General features: G+C 57.3%; 1 protein-coding gene across 1 annotated transcript in view; it reads right to left on the bottom strand.

The window, feature by feature from the left end:
- KCNAB1 (potassium voltage-gated channel subfamily A regulatory beta subunit 1) overlaps window positions 1–27,305 on the bottom strand; it is a 63,112-nt gene that overhangs the window by 10,766 nt on the left and 25,041 nt on the right. Inside the window, exons 2-8 of the mRNA XM_041405961.1 lie at window positions 14,118–14,161; window positions 7,878–7,915; window positions 6,510–6,589; window positions 4,888–4,932; window positions 3,416–3,460; window positions 2,815–2,858; window positions 89–175 (exon numbers count right to left, since the gene is read on the bottom strand). Of these exons, the coding sequence (XP_041261895.1) occupies window positions 89–175; window positions 2,815–2,858; window positions 3,416–3,460; window positions 4,888–4,932; window positions 6,510–6,589; window positions 7,878–7,915; window positions 14,118–14,161 (383 nt within the window). The remainder of the gene's footprint in view (window positions 1–88; window positions 176–2,814; window positions 2,859–3,415; window positions 3,461–4,887; window positions 4,933–6,509; window positions 6,590–7,877; window positions 7,916–14,117; window positions 14,162–27,305) is intronic.

Genomic DNA, 27,305 nt, shown 5'->3' with positions numbered 1-27,305 from the left:
GTCTTCCACTTCCTGCCCTCCTCAGCCTAAGCCCTTAGGCCAGGATCAGGCTCTGAAGGTTAACCCTTTCAGGGCAGCTCCCACCAACCTTCCATGGGGGTGTTGTTGTCCGGCCGGTTGGCAAAGACCACGTCCACATATTCCAGCTGCAGCCTCTGGAGAGAAGCCTTCAGCCCTGGGCATGGGAAAGCAGAGACAAGGACAGGCAGGGTCACAGGGAGGCACGGAACGGGGCCAACATGGCACCAACCACAGCTTGCTGTATTTAAATATGTGTATTTTTATATACACACACACACAGAACCACTTAGGGATGTGAGAGGGATGCTGAATGGTGCTGTGCCACGTCCCTGCAGCCATCTGAAGAGGAAAGCACCAGCCTGGCCACACAGGGAGCCCCTCCTTCCCCAGGAATGTGCTTTAGAGCTGCAGGATTTGTGCTGACCAGCCCTGGTTACAGAGCTGTCTCTGCCAGCCTGCCAGGGACTCTTTCAGTGCCCTGCTCCTGCCTGCAGGGAATTCCATCCGAATTTTGCCACAGAGCCTTTCCTGCTCCAGCCCCAGCTGCTGGGGCCATTCCAGGGGGCAGCCCCAGAGGGCAGGATGGTGGCACTGGGGCTGACTGGTGCCACTGGTTATGGGAACAGGTGAAGCAGCAGGGAGGGCTTCCCCTGCCAGGGCGAGCTGTGCCCACCCACCCTGCACAGGGAGCTTGGCACAGTGAGCCCAAGCCCTTTGCAGCTCAGTCCATAAACGTCCAAGTTTTCAGAGCCTTCCTGCAAGGATCTGATGGGAGATGGCATCAAACCCCTGCAGATATATTTATATATCCATGCATGAGTGTATGAGAGAGGGCGAGCAGAGGATGGGCATTTTATCCAGCTCAAAATTCAGCAAACATTTCCAGCCTGCTCTATTTTGACTCATTCTTCATGAACATTCATAAAAACATTTTGTTCTTGGGAAGATTTGTAGAAAATAACTGTTAAAAATCCTCTTCTCTCTCTCACGCACACAGATATATATAAATATATATAAAAATATAAAATATCTCTCATTGACCTTCACGTTGTTTGCTGGGTGTTCTGTGAAATTATTCCAACTCCTGCCAGTGCTTTTCTGTCATTTCACAAAGTAGTCCCACAAGAAATGGAAAATGGATGGGTCTGGGGTGCCTGTGACACATCTGCCACCTCCCTGAGCTCTTTCAGTGCCACTGCCTCACTGAAGCTTATTTAGATGAAAATTCAACAAAATGTTGCTACCAGAAAAGCCTTCTCAGGATTACCTTCCTGGGAAAGTCCCAGGATCCTGATGTGCCTGGATCCTGCCCACACTCCAAGATAAACCTCCGCAGGGCAATCCTGGATAAAACTTGCCAGGAGCAGGAAGGAGGAGGATGGAGGAGCCAAAGCTGCACCCCAGGGAGGGGCTGCTGACCCCCACTCACCCCACCTGAGCTGGGCACTGCCCTGGGGCTCCCATTTCCCAGGTGTGCAGCACAGGAAGGAGGAGCTGCTGCCCAGAGGGTCCCATCCCTGAGCCCCAGCAGCAGGTTCTGCACATCCTGGGGGGCAGGAAGCACAGAGGGGTCACACAGGGACAGGGTCACAGGGGACACTGCTGACCCTGGATGTGACCCTCACTCCCCAGGCACAGTGGGACAGGGTCCCAGGGGACACTGCTGGTCCTGGATGTGACCCCCAGCTCCCCAGGCACAGTGGGACAGGGTCACAGGGGACAGCACTGATCATGGACGTGACCCCCAGCTCCCCAGGCAGTGGGACAATGTCCCAGGGGACAGCACTGATCCTGGATGTGACCCCCAGCTCCCCAGGCACAGTGGGACAGGGTCCCAGGGGACAGTGCTGATCCTGGACGTGATCCTCACTCCCCAGGCAGTGGGACAATGTCCCAGGGGACAGCACTGACCCTGGATGTGACCCTCACTCCCCAGGCACAGTGGGACAGGGTCACAGGGGACAGTGCTGATCCTGGATGTGACCCTCACTCCCCAGGCACAGTGGGACAGGGTCACAGGGGACAGTGCTGATCCTGGATGTGACCCTCACTCCCCAGGCACAGTGGGACAGGGTCACAGGGGACACTGCTGACCCTGGATGTGACCCTCACTCCCCAGGCACAGTGGGACAGGGTCACAGGGGACAGCACTGATCCTGGATGTGACCCCCAGCTCCCCAGGCACAGCTGTGTCCCCGGCACTGCTGTCCCCATGCTGTGAGCTGAGCCCTGCAGAGCCAGCTCTGGTCCAGCCCCAGCAGACATGGCCAAGGCTTTGCAGTGCACAAACAGAACACAGAGCTGCTGCTGTCCCCTCTCCTGCAGGAACACGGCCACAGGGACAGAGCAGCAGGAAGGGGAGCAGGGATGGGGTCAGTAACCCCAGGATGGGATGGAGCCAGCTGAGCAGAACTGAGCCCTCGAGGAAGAGCAAAGCTCAGCCCTCCAGAGGCCATTTCTGCAGGCTGACATCCTGCCACATCCTCATCCTCACCCCTCCCAGCTCCAAAGGCAGCCCAGGCACCCCTGACCCCTGGGGAAGGGCTGGGGGGTGCAGAGAGCTCCCCAAACCCAGCAGAGCCCCGGGAATGAGGGGGCAGGGGGCTGCCAGCACCGTCCATCCCCTGACGCTTTTTGAGGGGATCCTTGGGTGCATTCTGGGCATTTCAGGACGAGTTTGGGAGCTGCCCTGCGTGGGACTGGCACAGGGGTGGTGGGATCACAGAGCCCCGGGCTGTGGGAGAGCCCTGGAGCAGAGGACAGAGCCCACCCGGGGCAGCCCGGCCCTGGTACCTTCGATGATGTGTTTCCTGGAAAGGCCTCGCTCCGTCTCTGCTCTGCAAGGGAAAAACAGGCACAGCTGGGAGGGGTGCTGACAGCCCGGGAGCACCGAGCTGTGCTCTCATTGAAACACCCCCAAAACTACGGAATCACACGCTGGTTGGGCTGGGAGGGACCCTAAATCCCACCCAGTGCCACCCCTGCCATGCAGGGACACCTCCCACTGTCCCAGGTGCTCCAAGCTCATCCATCCTGGCCTTGGGCACTGCCAGGGATCCAGGGGCAGCCCCAGCTGCTCTGGGAATTCCATCCCAGCCAGGAATTCCCAATTCCCAATCTCCCATCCATGCCTGCCCTCTGGCAGTGGGAGCCACTCCCTGTGTCCTGTCCCTCCATCCTTGTCCCCAGTCCCTCTCCAGCTCTCCTGGAGCCCCTTCATTCCCTGGCAGGGCTCTGAGCTCTCCCTGGAGCCTCCTCCTCTCCAACTCCGTAAAACACTTGGCAAAATTAACAGAAATGCAATGACAGCAGCAAAGCACCCCCAGGTGCCATTAATGTCCCCTGGCTGTAGGGCTGGGGCAGCAAACCCAGGACAAGTGACTGTTACACTTACTTGCCACCCCAGTACAGCTTTGTGGTTATCACCAAACTGGACCTCCTGAAAAAAGAACAGGAAAATTAATATAATTTTAAAAATAATAATATTTTAACAATAACAATAATAGTCACAAAGCAGATGCTGCCCATCAGCAACTTGTAAAACCTGGGAGCAGGATTCCTGCTGGGAATGCTCAAACAGACCAGAGCAGCTGTGAAACGCTGAGGAGACACTGACTGCAGTGTTGGTTTTTGGGGAATTCCCTCCAAATGGAACTCTGGCAGCCAGGGAGACCCCAGGAACTGCCAGGTGCCCCAGGGATGGCACCACTGTGCTCAGGGCATGGTCCCTCTCCAGGGACTGGGGAGCTGAGCTTCAGCTCCTTCAGGAGATGGAAAGTGAAATATCCTGCAGGTGTTTTGGTAAAATATGCCCATAAATAGTCAGGGCACGAGCAAATTGGATGAAGTCAGGGAAAGTTTGGACTGGACATCGGGATAGAAACCAGAGGTAATCCAAGTGAGGTGACCAAAAGCCCCAGACATGTTGAATTACTGAGTAAGCAGCTCCCAGCCCTTTTCCCAGGGGCTGCAGTGCTATTCCCTCCTGCCACCCTGCCCCGTGCCTCTCACTGCCAGGCAGCACTCCCAGAGTTATTAAACTCCAGTGTGAGACATCTGAATTAATCTGTAAACTCTACATGGTATTAAATCAAAGATTTATCATCCTCCAGCTGCCTTGCTGCATAACCAGACATGTACAACACAATTTCCCCAGCTTTTATTGGACTTCATTTTATTTCCTCCACATCACCCAGGGTATTTCTTACCAAGTAATCAATCATCCCCCTAATCCCCTGGGCTGGGTTTGGAGAGAGCCCTGCTAGACCCCCCTTGGTCTGAACCTGCCTAGGACAGGCAGGGAGGCCTCTTCTCACCAAGTAATCAATCATCCCCCTAATCCCCTGGGCTGGGTTTGGAGAGAGCCCTGCTAGACCCCCCCTTGGGCTGAACCTGCCTAGGACAGGCAGGGAAGATTATGCAAATCCCTTAAAACTCCACAACATATGCTAATGTGCATCCTTTAAACGAGGTGTCACCTCCTCCCAGGCTGTCACAGCTCTGCATCCCAAACCCACGGCGTTCCCAGCAGGGATGAGGTGCCAAGAGCAGCCAGCCTCCCACGCGGGAGGGGATGGACAGCCCCGAGGGGTGACACGGGGGGCACACAGGGTGGGCACAGCCCCGAGGGGTGACACGGGGGGCACACAGGGTGGGCACAGCCCCGAGGGGTGACACGGGGGGCACAGCCCCGAGGGGTGACACGGGGGGCACACAGGGTGGGCACAGCCCAATTCCCAGGGGAGCACCCTCCCTGGGCACTGGGAAGGGGGGCTGCTCCTGTGGGACCACGGCACCCAGCAGGTGCTGGGACAGCAGCCCCCAACACGGGAAATTCTCCAAATCAGGGAAAATGGCATACTGTACCTCCAGCCCTTCTTCTTCAGGATGTTCCCCAGGATCACCTCGGCCCTGTGCAGGAAGAGGGCAGCGTGAGGGGGGCAGGGGATGCTCAGTGCCCCCACCCAGCCCGGCTGCAGCTGCCCCTGCCCTCCCCTGGTGACAGTGACCCCCAGCTGGGACAGGTCCATGCAGCACAGAGCCTCCTGTCCCCCACTGCCCCTTCCCAGGTGCCCGACCCTGGGCTGGTCCCTGAGCAGGACACGACGTCCCAGCCCAGCTGGGAGCCCTGTCAGTCACCCCAGTCCCACTCAGCACGGGTGGTGGCCCCCATCCCATCCACAGGCGGTGCCCCTCACCCCAGAGGGGGCATCCCCCCACCCCACAGTGGCTCTGAGAGCAGCCAGAGGGGCTCCCCCCGGGATTCCTGCCTGGAGCTGTCACAGCCCCAGCCATCCACCACCACTGAGAGCCACTTGCCATCTGCTCAGGGTATTTTTCTCCCTGTGCCAACAACAGTGCTGCACTCCAGCCTTGGCTGGGCACGAGAGGCTTTGGGTTAATTGTCTGGGTTTGTTTGATGAGTGCCCCAAATGCAAAGGTTCTCCTGTCCCACTCGGGGATAAAGAGGCTTTCCAAGCATGCCCAGAGCCCAGCCCATCAGAGGGGGAGCAGAGAGCCCAGGGAAGGCAGGTACAGCTCTGCCAGCCCCTCTGGGCACACCTGCCCAGGTGTGTCTGCCCCAGCCCCTCCGGGCACACCTGTCCAGGTGTGGCTGTGCCAGCCCCCCCGGGCACACCTGCCCAGGTGTGGCTGTACCCCAGCCCCTCCAGGCACAGCCTGCCCAGTTGTGGCTGTGCCAGCCCCCCCGGGCACATCTGCCCAGGTGTGGCTGTGCCAGCCCTGCCCAGGTGTGTCTGCCCCAGCCCCTCCGGGCACACCTGCCCAGGTGTGTCTGTGCCAGCCCCCCCGGGCACACCTGCCCAGGTGTGTCTGTACCCCAGCCCCCCCGGGCACACCTGCCCAGGTGTGTCTGTACCCCAGCCCCTCCGGGCACATCTGCCCAGGTGTGTCTGTTCCCCAGCCCCTCCGGGCACACCTGCCCAGGTGTGTCTGTGCCAGCCCCCCCGGGCACACCTGCCCAGGTGTGTCTGTACCCCAGCCCCCCCGGGCACCCCTGCCCAGGTGTGTCTGTACCCCAGCCCCTCCGGGCACATCTGCCCAGGTGTGGCTGTGCCAGCCCTGCCCAGGTGTGTCTGCCCCAGCCCCTCCGGGCACACCTGCCCAGGTGTGTCTGTGCCAGCCCCCCCGGGCACACCTGCCCAGGTGTGTCTGTACCCCAGCCCCTCCGGGCACACCTGCCCAGGTGTGTGTGCCCCAGCCCCTCAGGGCACACCTGCCCAGGTGTGTCTGTGCCAGCCCCTGCCCAGGTGTGGCTGTGCCAGCCCCTCCGGGCACACCCTGCCCGCCCTCCCAGGTGTGTCTGTCCCAGCCCCCCCGGGCACATCTGCCCAGGTGTCTGTCCCAGCCCCCCCAGGCACACCTGCCCAGGTGTGTCTGTCCCAGCCCCCCCCCCGGGCACACCTGCCCAGGTGTGTCTGTGCCAGCCCCTGCCCAGGTGTGTGTGCCCCAGCCCGCCCCGCACTCACTTGCCAGCCGCGTACACCTCGGCCGTGTCGAACAGGTTCACGCCGCTCTCGTAGGCGATGGTCATCAGCTGCTCGGCCACCTGGGGAGGCGCGGGGGACAGCCCGGTGACAACCCGCACCCCAGCAGGGAAAACGCCACCGGGGACAAGCGTTCAGCGAGGCCGGGAGGGCTGTGCCAGCCCCTGCCCAGGGGACACCCCCGGGAGGGACACCAAAACACGGCTTTACATCAGCTCCCCCTGGAGCCAGCCCGGCAGGAACCCTTCTCCTCTCCCAGGAGCTTTCCGTCAGGAAGGCAGCCAAGGATTTCACAGGGTTACAGGAGATGCTCTGCAGCTCTACGGGGTTTAACACAGAATGGGGGGGTTAGGGTTCCTCTGGCTGCCTGCCAGCCTGTCCTGCAGCTCTCTGAGGTGTCCTGGGATGGGGAAATGACTGAAGGTCATTTTGTGGAGCCCTGGGGCTCCTGCTGCACCCCAAGGGGCTGAAGGCTCTGGCTCAGCATCCCGAGGAGGGCAGCCCCAAGGACAGAGCTGTGCTTTCGTCCTGCTTTTCCACGGAATTTGTCCTGCTTTGCAGGGAATTATGGTGAGCAAGGGGGGCAGGAGGACCAGAGGGCAAAGTGGACATCAAAACAGGCCTTGACTGACCATCACCTGACTGGTCATCATCCCACAGTGCCGTGAGAGGGACCAAAGCTGGGGATCCACTGGGACCAAAGCTGGGGAATCCATGGGACCAAAGCTGGGGAATCCATGGGACCAAAGCTGGGGAATCCATCGGGAGAAGCAGCATGACAGATAAATGAATTTAAGGAAAACCCCTTGGAAATGAGGCTCCTGGGCTCTCTTCCTCATGCCAGAGTTGTTTTGGGGTTGTTCCACGTCCCAGGGGCAGGCAGCTGCTCTCCCTGGCGCTCACATCTGGCACACCTGGGCTGCAGAGGAGCTCAGTGCAGCCCAGTGCTCCGGGGTGATTCCCTGCATCAGGAGCCATCTGCTCCAGGGAGAAGCACGGAGGAAACCCGAGCTCACTTTCAGTTGTTCCAGCTTCTTATGTCAAAAATAAATCACCTTTGTAAGGCCAGCCCTGCCTGTATTGAGGGCTGTTGCCCATTATGTCCACACACAAAAATAGCTCCCAATTCCCACTGCAGGAGCCCAGGGGAAGGAGGGGACATGGCTGGGGACAGCACAGGACAGGAGATGGCCCTGAGGGGTGGATGGGGCTTGTGAGAGTCCATCTCTGGAAATGTCAGGTTCACCAGGGGGTTGTGGCAGAGCTCTGTTAGTGACTCGCTGCTGTCTCTGCAGCAGCCACAATTTCATTAAAAAATATCCCAGAGCAGGGTTTGTTCCAGGCACTCACCTCATCTGAGATCTGACCTCCAAAAGTGACCCAGGTCCCTGGAAAAAGCAAAATAATCTGTTACTACAAGAGGGTTTTGACATCCAAAATGAGACTTTGCCAGAATTCCCTTTGGGTTTAAGATAGGGTGAGCTGGCTCAGGGGGTGGTGCAGCCCCAGGAGAGCTCCTGCAGCCAGGCAGGACAGGGCACCTGCCCCCAGGGTGGGACTGGCACAGGCAGCTGCCCAGGGCAGCTCCCAGGGGAGCTGTGGTGCCAAAACACAGAGCTGGATTCAAATCATGGGATGGTTTGGGTGGGAAGGGACCTTAAATCCCAGCCAGTGCCACCCTGCCATGGCAGGGACACCTCCCACTGTCCCAGGCTGCTCCAGCCATGTCCAGCCTGGCCTGGGACACTGCCAGGCCCTGAAATCTGAAGCTCTTTCCAAATCAGAAATCATTTTCCAAAGCTTCAATTTGACGAATTGGAAAAAAATCCGTGATGCTGCCACAACACATCATTTGGGGAATGAAACTCTCCTTAAATATGTACTTCAGCATTTAGCATCCTGAAAGCCAAAATTAGAAGTAAAAAAAAAAGAAAAGAAAAAAGAAGACATAAAAAAGAGAAATATTTCTTCTGACAGGAAAGATTTCCAAGCCAAAGTGACTTTTCCCTGGGAACTTTTCCATGCAGCTGATGTCCAGTGCCAGCCCAGCCCAAGGGCACTGCTTTCTCCAGGCTGGCCCCTAAAGCTGCTGCAGTTTAGGCTCAGTTGCTGACTCTGGTCTATTATTAGGACAACTTGGGGCATTATATCTTTGTGATCATTGCTTTAAAAAAAAATTTAAAAAATCCTGTGGTGGAAGCAGCGTGTGGCTTTAACCAGATCATCAACCAGCTTGGGTTAGAAGGAACCTTTAAAGGTCAGCTGGTCCAAGCCAAGGAATTCCCACAGGAACATGATTCCTGTATCCAGGTTTTGCATGCATGTCTTTATTTCAGGAATACAGATCTCCCAAGGCAGGGGGAGAGGGAGCTGGGGAAGCTGCAGGTCCCACAGAGACATCCCTGCTCGCTGGGCTCAGCAGGGCTGTGAGCCCCTGGGGCTCCTGCCAGCCTGCCACAAGGTCCCCCTGAGCCCAGCACAGCTGCTCCTCACTCCTGCAGACTGCACGGAATCCCAGGTGTCAAATTCAGGAATCCCAGGTGTCAAATTCAGGAATCCCAGGTGTCAAATTCAGCCATCCTGCGCGGATGGGGCAGAGCTCTCACGACTCCCTGCTCTGACTTAGGAGGGCTCAGGCTCCCAGCTGGGGCTGGGAAAACCAGCTGAAAAACCCCACTGAAAACCCAGCGAGATTCCCCCAGCCCCGGCAGCGTGCCAGGCCAGGCTGGACACGGCTGGCAGCACCTGGGGCAGGGGGAATGTCCCTGCCATGGCAGGGTGGCACTGCCCCTCCCAAGCCACCCCACCAAAGCAGGGATGCGACAGCGCAGGGACTGCAGTGCAGGGCCGAGCTCTGGTGCTGCCAAGGGGCACAAACTGCAGCTCCCCTGCCTGCCTGCACTCGAAAAGATGCAAAAGCTGCTGCCAGAGCCTCATCAAAGAGGGACGGGGGTCCCTGGGACACGGACCCCAGCAGGGGTGGAAGCGCTGGGGCAGCTTTGATCAGCCCTGCTCAGAGCACAGCCACCCATCGTCCCTGGCAGCTGGAGCTCGCCCTCTCTTCCTCAAAAAAAGGCCAGTCTGAATTTTTTAATATGTCAGGTTTCTCTCAGTGCAAATAAAGCTATTTAAAGATGCACAAAGTGTGAGTTCAAACTGCAACTCCTGACTTCCTGCAGAACAACCCGAGCTGGAAAAGCCAAGTTTGCCACAGATCAGAGATGAAATGGGAACTAAACAAATGAGCAAAGAGCTCACATTTTCTAGCTGGTTTTGTATTTTCTTTAGCTCTGTAAGGACAACAATAATGGGACAGGAGTACCCCTGCTGCACCTTGCTGGCTACAGACCTCAGGAGAGGTATTTTCTCTGATTATTGGAGTTTAAATGCTCTGGTCCTGCACAACAAAGATAAAACTGAAACCTGTTTTCATTTTATCTTTAAGCTTCTTCATGCAGATAAAAAAAAATAACCAAATGAAGCCTGATTTCCATGTTAAAGCTTCAGAGGTGTTATTTTTACAGGAATGCATTAAAATGTGTTTGTACCAAAAAATGGGTTGAGACTGTTTATCTCAAAGAGATTTTTTTTCCCCCTTTTGCATAAGCAGCACACAGGTGCACAGGTGAGAAGGAAGAGGATTATTCATCCTCCCCACAGAGCGCACATCCTCTCAAAATTCACCTTCTGACACAAAGCACGTCCCACTGAGTGACAATGTGCTGGGGGAGAGCAGCCTGAGAGCTCAAAGCAGAACAACAGGCACCTTAAAGCTCCTGAAATGCAAGGAAGGAATCCCTGTGGTACTGGGCAGCCCTGCCCGAGGGCCCCCCGTGCCCACCCTGTGCCCACCCTGTGCCCCCAGGCCCAGCTGGGGCACACAGCAGCAGCAGAGCCCACGGGTGGGGATTCCAAGGGGTCTTCATCCCCCACGAGCATCACAAAAACCAGGCAGGGATGAGTTTGGGCTCAGCAGGGTGAGCTCCAGAGCACCAGGGGAGGCTGGGGAAGGGAGGGGCTCTGCTTCAGGAGGCAGGAGCAGGGAAGGCTCCCCCACCAAAGCAGAGGCACGGCGTGGCACAGGCTGCTCCCCTCCCTCTGCAAAGGAAAAAAGGCAAAAAAAAAAAAAAAAGCACAAGGCACATTTGGCATTTCAAACAACAGCCAAGGATGATTCACAACCTCAGCCAACACACTCATTTGGGAAGAAAAATATACTGGAGAAAGATATTTTTTTAAATTGCTCCTTTCCCCTTTCCAAGTCACTGTCTCCCTCTCCCCTACCCCAACCCTTGCCCATCACCTTCCTCCCTCCTGCCTTGAAAAGGTTTTCCAAGCGGATATCCTCTCATCCAAGGGGAATTCCTGCACGAGGCCCTGCTTTGGCTCCATCTCACCAAGCCCAGCAGGGCGTGGTGCCAGAGCAAAGGCCACCTGAGCAGTGTCACAGCACTGCCAGCACGAGTGTCACCCGTGCAGGAGCAGAGGGCTGAGCCCCCAGCCCGTGCTGCTGATGGTGCCCGTGCCAAACCTCACCCCCAGAGCAAGGAGCAAGGGGAGGGCAGCACCTGCCCCCTCTGGGCTCACAAAACACCATTTCTGCAGCCACCTGGGACCTCCTGTCCATGGGACTGGGGATGCTGGCATGGCAGCTTTGTCCTGCTCCTTTCCCTGAGGTCAAGGCTCTCTCAAAACCTGCAGGAGCCCAAGGCAGGGTCCCCCTGAGCTGCACAGGTGAAAAACATGACCTGGCATTCCCTGGAATCACGTTTCACCAAGGAAAGAGGCCGGCAGCAGCCCAGGAGCAGGCTGGCAGATCCCCAGTGGAAGGCTCACCTGGAGGAAACTCATCCAAGCAGGAGGTGGGAGCTCAGCCCTGGCAGGAGCAGGACCCAGCACTGGGATGCTCCCAGGGAAGCTCAGCCTGGCTGAGCAGCCCCAGCTCCCAGGAATGATGCCCAGCCATGCTCTGAGGGGCTCAGGGCCCCCCCAGACTGCCCTGCCAGCAGAGGAGCTCATTCCCCTGAGCCAGGAGGAGCAGGATGTCCCCAAAGGGTCCCTGCTCTCAGCCCTGCCCACCCCGGGTTTCTGCCCCACTTCCCCTTCTCCTCCACTTTTCATCCTGCAGGATGAAGCGCACTCCCACCTTGCTGAGATTTTGCAAGGCCTTTGAGGAAGACTGCTGAGCCTTCAGAAACTTTAGTGAGCCCTAAATTGGATTTTCATGCTGCAGGGAACACAGGGATACACATTTATCTCTTAGGGAACTGCAAGAGAGAAGGCATTTAGGAAAGTCAGAGAAGCCAGAGCTGGGAGCAGACACCTGGGGGATCTGCAGAGGGACAGGTGGCACAAGGGAGAGGGTTTTAAACTGAAAGAGAGGAGATTTAGATCAGATCTTGGGGAGAAATCCTTCCCTGGAGGGCGGGCAGGCCCTGGCACAGGTGTCCAGAGCAGCTGTGGCTGCCTCTGGATCCCTGGCAGTGCCCAAGGCCAGGCTGGACATTGGGGTTTGGAGCACCTGGGACAGTGGGAGGTGTCCCTGCCACGGCTGGGATAGAACAGGATGAGCTTCAAGGTCCTTCCAACCCAAAACGACCATCCAGAAGAAAAGGTGCTGTGCAGCAGGAGGAACACCTGCCCACTGCAGGGAATTTGGATTTCTGGATTCTGGATTTGATGCTTGCAGCTCCCTCTCCCTGCTCCTGGGGCAGGGGCTCAGGGCTGTGCTGGAGCAGGAGGAGGTGCCCACAGCTCCAGCCCCTGGCACAGCTGCACTCACAAAGCCTCTGTATATTTAGATGCTGCTGCAGTTCCACTTCAAATCAAAGAAAAGCTCTGCAAAACTGCTTGTTGTTTTGTTTGGTTTTTTTTTTTTTTTCCTGCTGCTACTTCCTTCCCGTGGCTTTCTCCCCCACCCCACCAGCAGCACTTGGGGAAGCTGTGAGGCTGATAAATAAAACTGATAAATAAAACCTCTGCACAGACCAGACGAGTCCTTTCCAAGGCTGGGCTATTTTAACCAGAAGAGCTCTTGGCAGAGCAGGGCCTGCTTCTCCCACTTGTGCTGCAGGGTGACTTTCACAATTCCCTCTGATTTAACCCCTGGGGGCAGCCAGCCCTGCCAGGGATGATCAGGCAGAGCCCCCCAGCTCCTCCCCTGCCCCAGGAAGCAGCACCCCCACCCTGGCAATGCCCACCTGAGCAGGTGACCCCCTGGAACTTACCCCAAACACTCTCTGCTCTCACAGCCTGTGCTCTACCAAGCTCCTGCTTTCCAACAAACAGCCCCAAGGCCTTATTTTTGTGTCTGAACGGCCTGAGTAGAATAATCACAGAATCGTGGGATGGTTTGGGCTGGAAGGACCCTAAAGCTCGTCCCATTCCATCCCTCTGTTGGGCAGGGACACTTCCCAGTAGATCACGTTGCCCTGACCTAATAATAATAATATTATTATTATAACTGGACTTCTCAAAGAAAATTCCAGTAACTACCCACCCAAATTGCACCCAGGATGGAAATTTCCTGATGACTAAAGCCAGGCATGCCATAGGTTGTGAGCCTAGAGACAGCAGTGTTTCCCTGACTATTCCACAGGTTTAAAGCTTGCTGCAAACTCCTTGGACCTGTGGGTACATCAGTTGATTTAAATACTCTGAGTAAGTGTAGAATGAACACTGCCATCTCAGATTCGTAATTAGCTTAGATTCATAATTAAGCTACTGTTGTGCTTATAGCAAATCCTATTGAGTCACTTTATAAATGTTAAATTAGTCAACTGATTAAGCCCTGCTATTGTTGTGTTGATGGAGCATTGCCAAACCCTCCAGACCCAAAGCACTGATCAGTCTGAGGCTGAGCCTGCCACTGGGGCTGCTCTGAACCCCAGGGCTCCAGGGGAGGGTCTCCTCCCCCTCTGCACCCCCCTTTCTGTGGGCCAGCATCCACTTCAACCACTGCAGACTGATTTTAACCTCATTTCCCTCCACGCGCTCTGTCTGCGTAGCAATAAACCAAAATGTGCCATCAAACTCCACGATTTCATAAATTCCTGCTCAGCCTGGGCTGGCTGCTGCCTTCCTGGCCATTCTTTAAGGAGCCTGAGGTGGTTCTGCAGCTCTGTGGCCCCCGGGAAGCAGGAATGGGCTGGGGGGCTGTGCTGGGGCACAGCTCCATCCCTGGTGCCCAGCCTGGCACTGCCGGAGGAGCTCACAGCAGAGCTCAGCCTCCTCCTCCTCCTCCTCCCTGCGGGGCTCGTCTCCATCACACAACACGACCCCGTGCCCCAGGGGCTGCACTTCAGAGCATTTCTCTGAGTAAAGGCAGCAGGAGCTCTCCAGGAGCAGAACCCTTCCCCAGGAAACAGCACAGAGGGGATGATGGAGCATGGCTATGGAATTGCGTGCTGCTGCAGCCGGGGGGAAACGGGGCACACAGGGGATGGCACGCACGGGATGCAGCTCTGCCCCAGCCCAGCTGGCCCTGGGGACACTCCGTGGGGTCCCTGCACTGCTCCTCGCAGGGACTGGGCACACCAGAGGGTCCCACAGCTCCCCCGGAGGGCTGGCACAGGGGCCACAGGTACTCACCCAACCCCAGGCACGACACTCGCAGCCCGGACTTCCCAAGGTTTCTGGAAGGAAAAGAAAACAGAAAATGCAGGTCAGCCCCTGAGGGACACACAGAACAACCCCACGGGAAGCCAGCAGCTGGAGGGGACAAGCTTTTGTCCAGATGTGTGTTTTCCTCCAAAAGGGGCAGATCTCCCACGGTGGGACCTGGGCACCCAGGCTGGGGAGGGGTGGGTGTGCTGCCATCCTCATCCTCCTCCTCCTCCCTGAGTGCTCAGGGCTGGCAGTAAACCCCAACACATTCAGCTGTACCTCACACCCACCAACACCACCAAGGTTTGGGGCCCCACAAACCTTCCCTGCACTTGCACAGCACCCCAGAGTGCTTTGGGTGGGAAGGGCCTTGCAGCTCATCCCGTTCCCCCCCTGCCACGGGGCAGGATCAGGAATAAATCCCTGCCCATCCCTCTGCTGCAGGCACCTCGAGCAGTCCCTGCCCTTCCTGCGGAGTTATTTGCAGCCAAATGAAACAAAAGAGAAGGAAAAGCCCTGCTGGCCCCGGGCAGGGTCAGGGTTGGGCAGCACACCCCAGGCTGTGACCTGTGCTTCCAGCCCGGCCCATTTTTCCACACTGGATTCCTGGCCGTTTCAGCTTTTCATTCCTACAGCACAATTTCCCTGAGGAGCATCCCAGGGGGGCAGGAGGACCAGCCCAGCACCAGCCAGACCTTGGGGCAGGGCTGCCCATGTTCCCACCTCTCCAGGACCCCTGAATGCACTGCTGCACCCAACATTTAGTGCTGCTCATGGGGATTTCAGATGCTGGGAGACACAGGAACCTGAGCTGCAGGTCTGAAACCTGCAGGTTTGAAAAGCTGCAGCTGCATCTCCAGCCCCACGAGCCCCCAGGCTCACAGCACAGCTAGGGCAGGCACTGACCTCTTTTTGTGTGTGTGTTCTATTTTTTCTTCTTTATTCCTTTTCTAGTTTTCCTTTTTTCCCTTTTTCTTTTTTTTTTTTTTTCCATCTTTTGAGTGCAAGCACAGCTGGAGCCTGCCCACCAAACCCATCCATGCCCAGAGCAGCACAAATCCTCCCCATCCTGACTGGAACCTTTGGGGGGCTCAAAGGCAAAGCCCCAGAGCTGCAGCACCGAGGGCAGGAATTCCAGAATCCCAGACCCATGGGATGGGGATCTCTGCATTCCCTCTGGACACAGCCCACCCACCCCAGAACACCCCTTGGAGTCAAGTGCTGCTGCTCATTCCCTCACAGCTTCCAATTATTTTACAGGTTTTTAATCCTATTTCTCACGGACCTGATCTTTGCTCTTCAAAGCCTGTGGGCATAGCTCAGCCACAAACTCCTCTCTCCATACAAAAATAAATACACATCTACACGTACACCCTTTATATATATTTCACACATATATATATATTTTATATACCCCCTTTGCATGTATGCCCTTCAGCTCCAGGCATATACACACCCTTTATGTGTAACCTTTAATGGAAATACCCACATCTACCCCTCAGATCTATATATCCATGGGCACACCCTTGATATACATCCCTTTTTATATCCACACACAGATATTCCCAGTATCTACGTGCAAACACAGATCCTCTCCACACATCCCTTTGTACACCCCTATATAAGTGCATTTGTAGGGACACAGGGTGAGTGCATCTCTGGGGTGTTTCCCTGCCTTTACAGGATTCACCACCCCTGGCAGTGGGATCTGCTGCAGGGTCTCAGCCCAGACCGCAGTGATGGTCCTGTCCTTCCCCACAGCTCCCCCGTGCCACCACGGCAGGGCTGCCCCCTCCCCACCCCAGGCAGCTTTTGGGGTAAAACACGCCAGGTTTGCTCCAGGGAGCAACACCCAGCTCTGTGAAGAGCCTGCTCAGCCAACAAATCCGGGCAGAAATGTTGTGTTTGGATTTCCAGAGCTCTGCCATTTGCTCAGCGCACACCTGACCCAAATATTTGGGAAACTGACGCTGGAAATGCCAAATCCCTGCAGGGCCAGATCTGTCTACAAAGGGAGCTGGGAGGCTGCTGGGCAGGGGGATTTTGCTGAGCCCCTGGCCCAGCCTGGAGAGCACCCCCAGGTGTGCAGAGAGGCCCCACCAGCACGGGGAGCTGCCCACACCGGTGGGAACTGGCCCCAGCCCAGCCCTGGTGCTGTGGCAGAGCCCACTGAGCCCAGCCCTGGCTCCTCCTGCAGAGCAGGAATTGGTCTGGAATTCACCACCCAACACCTGCTTCTCCTCTGCCCCCCAAAACAGGAGAAACAAACCGGCGAGAAAGCCAGAAACACCCACCAAGCAAATACTCACGTGCATCTCCACTCACACCCATCCTGCAGCAACCAGGTGGGTGCAGATGGAGCAGACAGACAGACAGACACGTGCCTGAAGCTGCACAAGTGCCAGGTGAAATCAATGGGCTGTCTCCAAGTAACGGGGCAGTGAAAGCTCTCTGTGCTTCCCCTGCAGCAGCTCCGTGCCTGCAGCTGAACTGGCAGCACCCCACAGCTCCCAGGGCTGGCTGTGCTGGGAGCAGGGCCTGGGAGCTGCTGGGAATGGGGATGGAACAAATCCCAGTCCAGCAGGAGCAGCTGCTCTGGCTGTGCATGGCCGAGCATCCTCCTGGGAAACCGCTGGGTGCCCGTGCCAGCGAGCTCAGGGAGCTCACCTGCTGGGCTCCAGGGGCTCCAGGAGAGCTGGGGACAAGGGGAATGGCTTCCCACTGCCAGGGGGTTAGGTGGAATAGTGGGAAGGAATTCCTCTCTGTGACAGAGTAGCTGTTAGAGAGGACAAAGCAGGAGCCTCTGGTCTCTGAGGATTTCTGGTTTCCTGGCCAAAGCAGCTGATTGAAAGTCAGCTCTGACCCATCCTCTCCTGGTTTCCATTAGCACAGCCATCGTGCTGCTCCTGCCGTGCTTTGCAGGCGTGGAGCCACGGCTGTGCTCCCACAGATCACTGCCCAGCACACAGAGAACCCAGGGTTTATCTGTGCCGGGCCCCAGCCCTGCAGCCACCCCACTGCCACCTCCCAGCCTGCAGCCGCCTCCTTTTCCTCGCCTTGACCCCAAACCTGCACCACAAGGCAGGCCTGAAGGAGCTCAGCCCCTCAGCTGAGCTCTTGTAAAGCCAGAGCCCAAAGCCAAGCAGCACACAGTGCTGGGCTACAGCCGAGCCCAGCCTGGCACTGGAGAGCCCCGCAGGGGATGGGAAAGGGGCAGCAAGGAGAGCTTTAGGGGCACAGCACCCACAGTGGAGCTGTGCAAACCTCCCGAGGCCACCAAAACCTCCAAGGCACAACAGCTGCAGCCACCTCAGCCCGCAGAGCCCCAGGGCACTGCTTTATTCTGGGGAGAGAAGGGACACCCCAGCCCTTCTGCTGCTTGTAGCTCTAGGATGTATTTTAACTTCAAATCTTTGCAGCCTCGGGACAGTGAGCACAGCGTCTGTGCTGCCCTGTCCTGGGGAGTGGCACTGACCAGGGGACAGCCAGGAAAAGGGGGCTTCACCCCCCCAGAGCCCCTCTCCGTCGGTGGGTTTCGCCGGCCCCGCTGTGCTGGCACCACCCAAGGTGCCATTTCCCTGCCCAGCAGCAGCCCGGGCTGGCAGCACGTCCCCGCGGCAGCAGAGCTGAGTCACACAAACACAGCCTGGAGCCTGGCACCCGCCGAGCACAGCCCGGGGCGCCCAGCAGGCGGGCACGGCTGCCATCCCCTTGGCTAGGCTTTTCCTTGCTCCCGAGGGATCCTGGCAGGCTGGGGGAGCAGCCCTGCAGGGAGCCGGGGCAGCATTCCCGGGAGCTGCTCCAGAGCCAGGTGCCAGGCAGGGAAAAGGCTGGCGAGGAGCTGAGAGCCCAGCCCGGGGCAGCAGGGAAGGGCTGGCATCTCCCTGCCAGGGATAGCAGGGAAGGGCTGGCACCTCCCTGCCAGACAGGACCCTCGGGTGGCACAGCCCCAGGTCTGCCACCTTCCTGCCAGGGGCAGTAGGGAAGGGCTGGCCCCTCCCTGCCAGGGGCAGCAGGGAAGGGCTGGCACCTCCCTGCCAGACAGGACCCTCAGGTGGCACAGCCCCAGGGCTGGTCACCCCCTCTCTGCCCAGGACAATCCCAGCCATGCTGCTCCTTCCTCTTCCTCACCCACACCCAGGTGATGCCCACTGGCTGGTGGGGCTTTCCCTGGGCTGAGCTCAGGGTTTTGCCCCAGGTGGGCACAGCTCTGCAGCTGGAGGGGCAATGCCTGGAAAAGTCAGCTCAGCTGCTGCCAGCCCTCGCCAGGCTGCACAGAGGGCAGAGCCCTGCCTGGGCACACATCCTGGGCTCACAGGAGCCACCTTGCCCATGGCTCAGTCCCAGCAGACACACAGCTCAGCCCCCACGGGACCACTCCTGACTCCCCTCAGGAGAGCCACAGCCCAAAGCCAGCCCAGCACCGAGTCCTTCTCACACAGCAGGCAGAAGAGACACTTTGGCTCTATGCAGAGCTGAATAAGCCCAGTTAATTATTTTGTTAAATGTAGGGGGCTCTGGGGCTGACACCAGCCCGTGCAGGACAGATCCAGCCCTGAGGACACACCCAGAGCTGCAAAAGCCTCCAGCTCCTTAAATCTGGGGGAAAAGCCATCATTTTGCTTGTCAGCCACCTAACTGTGAGGAGGTGATGGGCAAAACCAAGGAAAATCCTACAGATGCATCCAGTTGGGAGTGCTGGGTGAGGAGGGCTCATTCAGTGGCCAAAGAAAGCACCAGGGTCCAACATGCACACTAAAGGCCGAGGTGACCATTTTTGGCTTCAAGAGCCCTGCAGTTCAACATCAGAAAGTGAAGAAGCGGCACAGAGGGAAAGGGAGGACTAACACATCCTGCAGCAGCACAGAGGCATCTGGGATAAAACCTGACAGCAAAAAGACAGGAGGAAATATCACAGGCTTCCAAGAGTCTTTTAACTAAAGTCAACATTACACATGTAATCCAGGCTTCAACCAGGGCCACATTACAAGGAAAAATCCCCTAGGATTGAGTTCCACCTTCCCTTGCTCCTGGATGCTGCACAGAGCCCTGCCTTAAACCAGCAGTGCCCAGCCTAAACCTCCCTCAGCACAGGGCAGCAGCCAGGCTTGAGCATGGCATGGAAAATTCCCAGCCCCTCTTGTGCCTCTTCCCTCACCCCATGCCTCCTTCATGGTTTTCATGGGAATTTGGAGTGGAATTATTCCCTGGGAAGGGCGAGTGCTGACTGTGCAGGCAGAGCTGAAGGAGAACCAAAGGAATTGTATTTTATATATGTACATAGAGATGTGGGATGAGCAGGGAGCTCCCAGGGGAGCAGGCACAGGCATCCTGGGGAGCCAGGAGAGAGGAGAATTGGAGAGCAGGGCTGTGAGGAGGATGAGGCTCAGCTCTGGCAGACAAACCAAAGCTTTAGGAGGAAAAAACCCGACGCGGTGACATCTGTGTGACACCCGCTGCTGAGGCCACAGGGACAGCAGAGCCCTGCAGGGGGGCAGAGCCAAGAGGCTCTTCACCAAAGCTTTAGGAGGAAAAAACCCGACGCGGTGACATCTGTGTGACACCCGCTGCTGAGGCCACAGGGACAGCAGAGCCAAGAGACTCCTCAAGCAAAGAAAGGAGAGGAAGCAGGGGTGAAACATCCCTGCAAAGCACCCCGTGCCACAGAGCGGGCTGTCTGCTGTGGCACAGGACAGAAAACAATTGTCATTGTGGGGCTGTAATTAACGCTGGAGCAGGGGAACAGTGAGAGCCCGGCACTGAGTGCTCTGCAACGCTGGGCTGAGGGACCCGGAGCAGCCCCAGGGGCTGTCACTGTCCCTGCAGGGCCACCTCCATCCTCCCAAACCCAGTCCAGCCCCAGGCAAACCCCTCAGCCAGCAGCAGGGAAGGGCAGCTCCCCTCCTCGGGAAACCCTCACCATCCCTCTCCCATTCCCCTCCTTGGGAAACCCTCACCATCCCTCTCCCATTCCCTCCTTGGGAAACCCTCACCATCCCTCTCCCATTCCCCTCCTCGGGAAACCCTCACCATCCCTCTCCTTTCCCCCTCTTCAGGAAACCCTCACCATCCCTCTCCCATTCCCTCCTTGGGAGTTTCCCTCACCATCCCTCTCCCATTCCCCTCCCCACCCACCGTGCATCAGCCCAGCTCCTGCAGGGCACACAGAGCTGGAAGAGCAGCACAAACCCCACACAGGCACACAACCCACCCCTTCCCTGGCAGAGATTTATGGCCTGAGACACTTGTGCTGCTTAATTACCTCGTTAACCTACAAGGGTTCCTGTGTCCTTCAGGGACAGAGCAATTACAGCACAACCCATTCCCTTGCCCAGGTGGGGATTTGCTTCCCTTCACTGTTGGGAGCAGGGACAGTTTGGGTTTGGCCTCTTCAATTAACACCCCCCAAATCAGCCCAAACCTTCCCCTCCCCTGCAGCATTCCCAGCTGGAAGTGATCAGGATAACCATCCTCTCTGCCTGTTTATCTGTGGATCTATCCAGCCATCCAGCTTTCCATCCATCCATCCATCCATCCATCCATCCATCCATCCATCCATCCATCCATCCATCCATCCTACTATCTATATCTATCTATCTATCTCCCATTCATGCATTTATTCACCCATCCATCCATGTATTAATCTATCTATCCATCCATCCATCTATTAATCTGTCTATCCATCTATCTATTGATTTATCTATCCATTCATCCACCCTTCTATCTATCTATCTATCTATCTATCTATCTCTTAATCTATCTCTCCATCTCCCATCCATGCATTTATTCATCCATCTATGAATCCATCCATCATCTATTGATCTGTCTATCCATCCACCCTTCTATCTATCAATCCATCCATCTCTCCATCTCCCATCCATGCATTTATTCACTCATCCATCCATCCATCCATCTTCCATCATCCATCCATCCATCCATCCATCCATCATCCATCCATCCATCCATCAGAAATGAGACAGGAGAGGATTTTCCCCCCAAGCAAAACCAGAAGTTTTAAATAAAATCTCTGCAATAACACATACAATGACTAAAACATTTCTGAGTCCACACCCACAGAAGAATCTCCAGGCTTGGGAGAGCTCCACGGAATTCAGATAAAGCTGCTTTTGGCTCCTTCCAAGCCTGGTTTCGTTGCCCTGTGTCTGTGTTTGTGCCCACAGCAGCCAAACTCTACCAAAATAAAACCTGAGGGGACGGTCCCAGCGCAGCAACAGGGGGGAAGGTGACCCCCAGGGGACCCCTCACACACCCCCTCGCAGGTGGGGGGATACAGCCAAACTGGGGAAATCATGGCACAGCTTTCCTGATATAAACTGCAGAGAGTTTGTCTTATTGCTACAAAAATATGAAAAAAAAAAATCGTAAAAAAGTCACTGCTCCTGACGCTGGTGGTGGGAAAACAACGTTGCTTAGAAACATCCCCATCAGGGCTCCAGAACCGCTCCTTTCTGTGCAGAAATGAATAAAATATGTAATTTATTCCCTGAAAAAAGAGGCTGTTTCAAGAGACACCAAAATCCTGATGAAAGCAGAGACCCTCCCCACCTCCCGCTGCAGCTGATGTCCCTCACCTGTCACCTGTGGAGTGGGGACAGTGACAAGTTTGGCCTTGACCCCAGCTCCATCCCTGGCTCCTGCAGGGAAAAATAACAGAATCCCAGAATGGTTTGGGTTGGAGGGACATTAAATCCCACCCAGTGCCACCCTGCCATGGCAGGGACACCTCCCACTGCCCCAGGTGCTCCCAGCCCCAGTGTCCAGCCTGGCTTGGGCACTGCCAGTCCTCTGGGCAGCCTGTGCCAGGGCTTCCCCACCCTCTGAGTAAAGAATTTCTCCCCAGCATCTAATCTAGATCTCTCCTCCTTTTATTTCAACTCTTCTCCCGTGTTCCCTCACTCCCTGCCTGTGTTTAAAAGTCACTCTCGTGTGCTTGGCCAGCGCCCTGCACGTCCTGGAAGATGCTCAAGATGCTCAGCTGGTCCCGACACCTCGGGTACATCCACTTGTCACCATCCGTCGGGCTCAGGCTCGCAGGGAGCCGAGGCTGGGCCCCACGGAGGTGATAATTCTCGACGTTAATTAACTGGGGTGGCTTCCTGCCCTCAGCCCGGTTTCCTCCGGCTCCCTCGGCTCCCAAAGCCCCGCGGCATCAGGAGCTGTCCCCGGGCCAGGCTCCGGTGGCAGGACCTTGTCTCTGCGTGCCGTGGGCGGCAGGAGAGACAGATAATGCTTTGTGCGTCTCATGTCGGGAACAAAACACTTCCCAAGGGCACAGCAGCTCGCCTGGACCCGTGCCGCGGGGATCGAGCCATGGAGCTGCAGCTGGGGCTGGCCCGGGGTCACAAACCCGAGCTTTGGGTGGCCCGGGGTCACAAACCCGAGATTTGGGTGGCCCGGGGACCGCAAACCCGAGATTTGGGTGGCCCGGGGACCGCAAACCCGAGCTTTGGGTGGCCCGGGGTCACAAACCCGAGCTGGGGCTGGCCCGGGGACCGCAAACCCGAGATTTGGGTGGCCCGGGGTCACAAACCCGAGATTTGGGTGGCCCGGGGACCGCAAACCCGAGATTTGGGTGGCCCGGGGTCACAAACCCCTCTGCTTTGGGTGGCCCGGGGTCACAAACTCTGAGCTTTGGGTGGCCCGGGGACTGCAAACCCGAGCTGGGGCTGGCCCAGGGTCACAAACCCCTCTGCTTTGGGTGGCCCGCAGTCACAAACCCCTCTGCTTTGGGTGGCCCGGGGTCACAAACCCCTCTGCTTTGGGTGGCCCGGGGTCACAAACCCCTCTGCTTTGGGTGGCCCGGGGTCACAAACCCCTCTGCTTTGGGTGGCCCGGGGGTCACAAACCCCTCTGCTGCACTGCTGGGGGGCTGAGCGACCCTGGACACCCGCAGCAGCCCGGGCAGGGACAAACCACAGCGTCCCCGCTGCTCTGGAGGTGCCACAGAAAGCGCTCACTGCTGGGGAGAAATGGTTCGGCGAGGATGGGGTTAAAGCCGTCCATAATGCGAAATAAAAAGGGCGGGGTGGAGCAAACCCTGCCGGGCAGCTTTCGTGGCTCTGCACAGCCCACCTGCCTGCCTGTCCCTCGGAAACATTCCCTGTTCCTAAACGGAGCCTGTTTTACCCCAATGCGACCCAAACTGTGTCCCATCCACGGGACACAGCCCAGCTGAGAGGGGCCCTTCCCCACAGTGCCACCTGTGCCCACAGCAGCCCGTGGCCCTGGCACCTTTGTGTGCCCAGCCCAAGGCACCACATCCAGCCAAGGTTCCTCGTGTGGACAGAGGTCAGGACAGCTCCAGGCCACAAAGCTGCAGCACAGAATCAGAATCACAGAACATCTGAGCTGGAAGGGACCCCCAGGGGTCCCCCAGTGCCAGCCCTGGCCCTGCACAGCCACCCCAGCAATCCCACCTGGGCATCCCTGGGAGCATTGCCCAAACGCTCCTGCCTTGATGAAGTTTGGATATTTATGCAGAGCATCAAATCTCAGTGACTTTTTACCTCTGTTCCCAAGTGAAGAGCAGCACAGATAAACACACAAAGCTGCAGCAGCTGGACCAGCGTAGGTGGCCCGAGCTGTGCAAGCTGAAAACACAGATTTCTGCTCTTACTTGAGCACGTGCATCCTTCACCCTGCTCTGGCATTCAATCTGACACCTGCACTGTGACTGCGCTCGTGTTTGCTGCTCTGCAAACTGCTGTGTGATCTCCTACCTGTTACAGAAATAAAAGGGAATTGCATTTGGGTCACGTGCAGCGCAGGGAAGGAGCTCCCGGAGCAACGCTGCCTTCCTGCTCTCAGGGCAGATGGATCACAGAACCCCAGAAGGGTTTGGGTCACAAGGGACCCTAAGGATTATCCCACTGCACCCCTGCCACGGCAGGGACACCTCCCACTGTCCCAGCTGCTCCAAATGTCCAGCCTGGCCTGGGACACTGCCAGCCCACAGGCAGTCCCAGGTGTCCCTCTGTGCCCCCTCCCTGCCACGCAGCCCTGCTCAGGACTGCCTCAGTGACACCAAACAGGACACAAACTGCTTGGTGCAATAACAGCAGAGACAAGGCAGGGCCGGGAAGGGCTCTGGGGGAGGCAGGAGGATGCTCCTGGGCAGTGGGCACCCAGCTGGGCACCCAGCCCAGCCGTGGGTGGCACAGGGGACGAGCGGGTGCCTGAAGGGCATCCAGCCCCCGTTCCCTGGCTCCCTCCTCACTTCCCAGCTCCCCTCCCGTCCTCGCAGGGCCACCGGCTGCGTGGGTGGTCGCCTCAGCTGCAGCTCCCCAGCGCTTTCCCGGGCTGCATGCTCGCCGAAGTTGCAGATGACGCATTAAATGTGGATAAGGCAGAGGAGACGGCCCCGAGCCCGCGGCCCCCCGAGCCCGCCCGCAGCCCGGCACAGCTGCCCGGGGACCCCCAGAATTACCGGGGTCACCGGGGGGTGCCGGGACGGGGGTTTCACGGGAGCAGCTCCTGCCCCGGGCCCGTCCCGGCGCATCCCGAGCGCATCCCGAGCGCATCCCGAGCGCTGCCCACGGCGCTGCCCCCGCCGCGCTTCGTCATCGGCCGACCCCGGCTGCAAGGGAAAAAAAAAAAAAAAAACCTCTTTGTCATTCCGCAGCGAGGCTTTTAAAGTGCAGGATTTCAGATGGCTGAGGGGATTACGTGATCCGTGCAAAAAAACCTTGATGGAATCAAGTTAGTGCCAGAAATGAGAGGAACAGGGAGAGCGCCATCCCATCCCGGCCGTGCGAGGGGTGACCGCGGCCCCCGCTGTCCCCAGTGTCCCCTGGAGGTCCCCAGCCCCGTGGGGCTGCTGGGGATGGACACAGAGCCCCGGGACACGCCCGCTGACCGCATCCCGCTTTTTGGAAATCAGTATCCAGTCATGCCTGCGTGCAGGGGCGCAGCCGCCAAACCCCTCGGGGCTGGCACCAGAAATGCCATCTGCCCTGCTTTCCGTGCCACCTCCCAGCCGAAGAGGCAAAGTACAACCAGAAAAAGCCTGTCGGGGATGCCTCCCCATCCCCGGCCCACCCTGGAAAGCATCGGTCGCCGAGCTGAAGTGGAATCAGCTGGAAATGAGGAACAGGAGCTTTCTCCATAGGCGAGAGAGGCTGATTCTGGCACAATCCCGGGACTGGGGAGGGGATCTGGGCAGCCCCAGGGTAACTCTGGGCTCTCAGCACAGCCCAAGGCAGCTCCATCCCATCAGCATCCAGGAGCACCCTCAGGGATGGCTCAGGAAGGGGAGACTCCCCTTCGGAGGGGCAATCTACCCCTGCAACAATATTCAGACAAAGCTGATTTGCAGGAGCTGTTTTAAAAACAAGCAGAATGAGGTAGGGAAAACACTGGGGAAAATAATGGAATTTATCTTTTAATTACTGCATGGGACTTTTGGTTTTTAACAGAGAAAATAAATTTTTTGAAAGATTTGAAGAATTGCTGGAGTGACAGGGTAGGAGGGAATGGCTTCCCACGGCCACAGAGCAGGGATGGATGGAATATTGGGAAAAAATTACCGTGCTGGACAGGGCTTGGAGCAACCTGGGGGAGTGGGAGGTGTTCCTGCCCATGGCATCCCTTCCATCCCCACCACTGTGGGCTGGTTGATGGCTCAGAGAAGCAGCTGCAGCTGTTTCCCAGCCAGCACAGCTGAAGCTGCTTTTCTGTGTCAGTTTTTATGGCGAAGTCAATGCCAAAAGGAAAATATAGGTATGCCATAGAACTTTTATGACTTCATCCCCAGAATATCTCCAAAGCAGCTTGTTCACATAAAGGGCACGTTCTCCTGGTGGCTCAGGAGCTCCCAGGGAGCCCAGCCCAGCTCTGCTGCCCTGCACAGACACCAGCCCCCGGTGCACCCATGCTCTCCACGTGTTGCACCCAGCTGCTTTAAGCTCTCACACCAATCCTGAATTTTGTAACCAAAACCAAGGTTTAACCTGCTCCAGCTTCCCTCTTGAGGAGCTGCCAGGGACAGGGCACCAGCACTTAAAGGGGGCATCCAGGAGCTTCAGGACCTTATTTTCCATAAGCTTCCTTCTTCTCCTGCTCCTCAAACCCCGTGTCCTGCTGATTATTTCTGTTCTGGACAGAGCTTTGCCAATGAACATCTCCCAAAACTCGTTTGCAGAGCCCTGAGGGAGCACAGGGCCAGTCCAGAGAGGGATCAGGACACCAGGCCCTGCTCCCCTCCTTCCTGAGCTGGGTTTATGGAGCTACAAAAGTAGTTTGAGAAACAATGCAAACACATTTCTATGCTTCGAGGAGCAAGTCCCACCCAGGGCATTTTCCTTTCCTCAAAGACAATTAATTTCTTAACAAACACACTCTACAGAAGGCATTTTGTAGTGTTAGTCTGAAATAAAAATAAGCACGCTCAAAATTCCAATTGGATTTTGCCAAAGCAGCCAAGCTAAAATAATACATTTTAAATGTCTTAAACTGTGTGCTTCCCAAGTAATTAAATTACAGCCTTCCTGCACGACGGCTCCTCTTCCATCCATTTAAGCATTAGATTAAAGTTGTCAGGCAGCCTTTAGATGGAAAATACCAGGCTGCAGGGAAGGGCTTGGGAGGAGGGTTGAGTTTGAGCAGCCGTGGGGCAGGACCTGCCCCAGCCACCAGCCGGGAGGGGACAGCCACCCACTGCCACTGCCCAGAGAGGGGACACGGCTCTGGGGACAGCGAGTGGCAGTGCTGGGACAGCCACTCCTGGGGGATGGGGACAGAGAGCTGCAGGGGATGGGGACAGCACACATGGGTGACAGGGAGAGTCAGCCACGGGTGAAGGGGACACCCACGTGTGACAGGGACACCCACCCACGGGTGACAGGGACACCCACGGGTGACAGGGACACCCACCCACGGGTGACAGGGACAGCCAGGGGTGACAGGGACACCCATCCACAGGTGACAGGGACACCCAGGGGTGACAGGGACACCCACGGGTGACAGGGACACCCACTCACAGGTGTCACCCACTAGTGACAAGGGCACCCATGTGTGACAGGGACAGCCAGGGGTGACAGGGACAGCCAGCCGGGCCGCTCCGTGCCCTTGTCCCGCCCGTGCCCCTCGGCCGTGGGTGGCTCCGCGCGCACCCCCGCAGTTATTTCAAAGCCCCAGTGCGTTATTTAAAAGCTT

This window comes from Onychostruthus taczanowskii, unplaced genomic scaffold (assembly GCF_017590055.1).
Source record: "Onychostruthus taczanowskii isolate IOZ18803 unplaced genomic scaffold, ASM1759005v1 scaffold24, whole genome shotgun sequence".
NCBI classification, from domain to species: Eukaryota; Metazoa; Chordata; class Aves; order Passeriformes; family Passeridae; genus Onychostruthus; species Onychostruthus taczanowskii.
This window is presented reverse-complemented; position numbering and strand designations above follow the sequence as displayed.